This window comes from Chaetura pelagica, unplaced genomic scaffold, assembly GCF_000747805.2.
Source record: "Chaetura pelagica isolate M959 unplaced genomic scaffold, ChaPel_1.0 scaffold275, whole genome shotgun sequence".
Classification (NCBI taxonomy): Eukaryota; Metazoa; Chordata; class Aves; order Apodiformes; family Apodidae; genus Chaetura; species Chaetura pelagica.
The window spans coordinates 601,143-602,132 of record NW_009953486.1 but is presented as its reverse complement, the minus strand read 5'-3'; the positions used below and the strand labels follow the sequence as shown (position 1 = coordinate 602,132).

Here is a 990-nt window from a genome sequence, read left to right as displayed (position 1 = left end):
GGGGGTGCAGTTGGGGTTCTGGATGCATCCCCAACACCCCTGACTACCTTTCCATCTCCCTGTTAGGAACGAGGACCGGGAGCGAGCGTGGAGGCCGTCCCGGGAGACCAAACTGGAGACCATCCCAAACTGTGAAGCGTGGTGAGCGCAGGGGCAGCACCGTGGGAACCGGGGGGGGGGACCTGGCGTGGAACAGCACGGCACCCAGCCCTGCTGCACCATCCTTGGCACCCAGCCCTGCATCCTGCCTGCTGGTCACGTGTGGGGAGCAGAATCGGGGTGCCAGGACTCAGGGTTCCTGGTGCTGCTCCCAGTGGTGTGTCCCCAGCTCCCACCAAGAGCCCCACCACAGCCACGAGCTGCAGCCCCCTGCAATTCTGGCCTCTTGCAAAGGGAAACTGAGGCACACAAGGACCCCAGTAGCTTTCAAGTCATGTCCCCGGGGCCAAGCCTTGTACTACAGGCACCCTGCTCTGGCAATGCCCTGCACTAAGCACCCACTCCCTGGGGGACAGGTACAACCCCCTACCCCACAGCCCAGTTCTGGGTGCTCTGTGCCTGGCATTGCAGGGTTAGAAGTCAAACGTGCTAATTAGCCGCTGATAGTGATTGCTCCTGCCCTGCTTTAGCAGGTAATGAGTGTTTGCTGGGGAGCAGCCTCCCTCCCTCCCAGCTGTGAGGGATGAAGGAGCAATGTGGGTCTCTCCCCAGCTGGAGCTGCTGCTCTGCAAGGGGAGGGATTTTGCTCCCCTCTGTGTTTGTGCATCAAAATACCTGTCAGCCTGGGAAATTCAGCTGAAACCAAGCCCGTGCTCCAGCCGGGAGCCGGGACAGACCCCGTGAGGGACCTCGGAAAGCCTCCCTGATACAACCGGAGCCCGAGCAGGAGCGGCCTCGGTGGGAGCACGAGGGGATGCGTTTGGGCAGGACCAGGACAGGGCAGGACCGGGACACGGCAGGACCCGGACAAGGGCGGGCCCGGGGCGGGGC

The 990-nt window shown here is 63.0% G+C and overlaps 1 protein-coding gene across 1 annotated transcript in view; it reads left to right on the top strand.

Annotated features, from left to right (window-relative positions):
* Positions 1-990, top strand: part of RGS19 (regulator of G-protein signaling 19) — a 6,111-nt gene that overhangs the window by 3,416 nt on the left and 1,705 nt on the right. Inside the window, exon 2 of the mRNA XM_009998717.1 lies at positions 67-141. Within this exon, the coding sequence (XP_009997019.1) occupies positions 67-141 (75 nt within the window). The remainder of the gene's footprint in view (positions 1-66; positions 142-990) is intronic.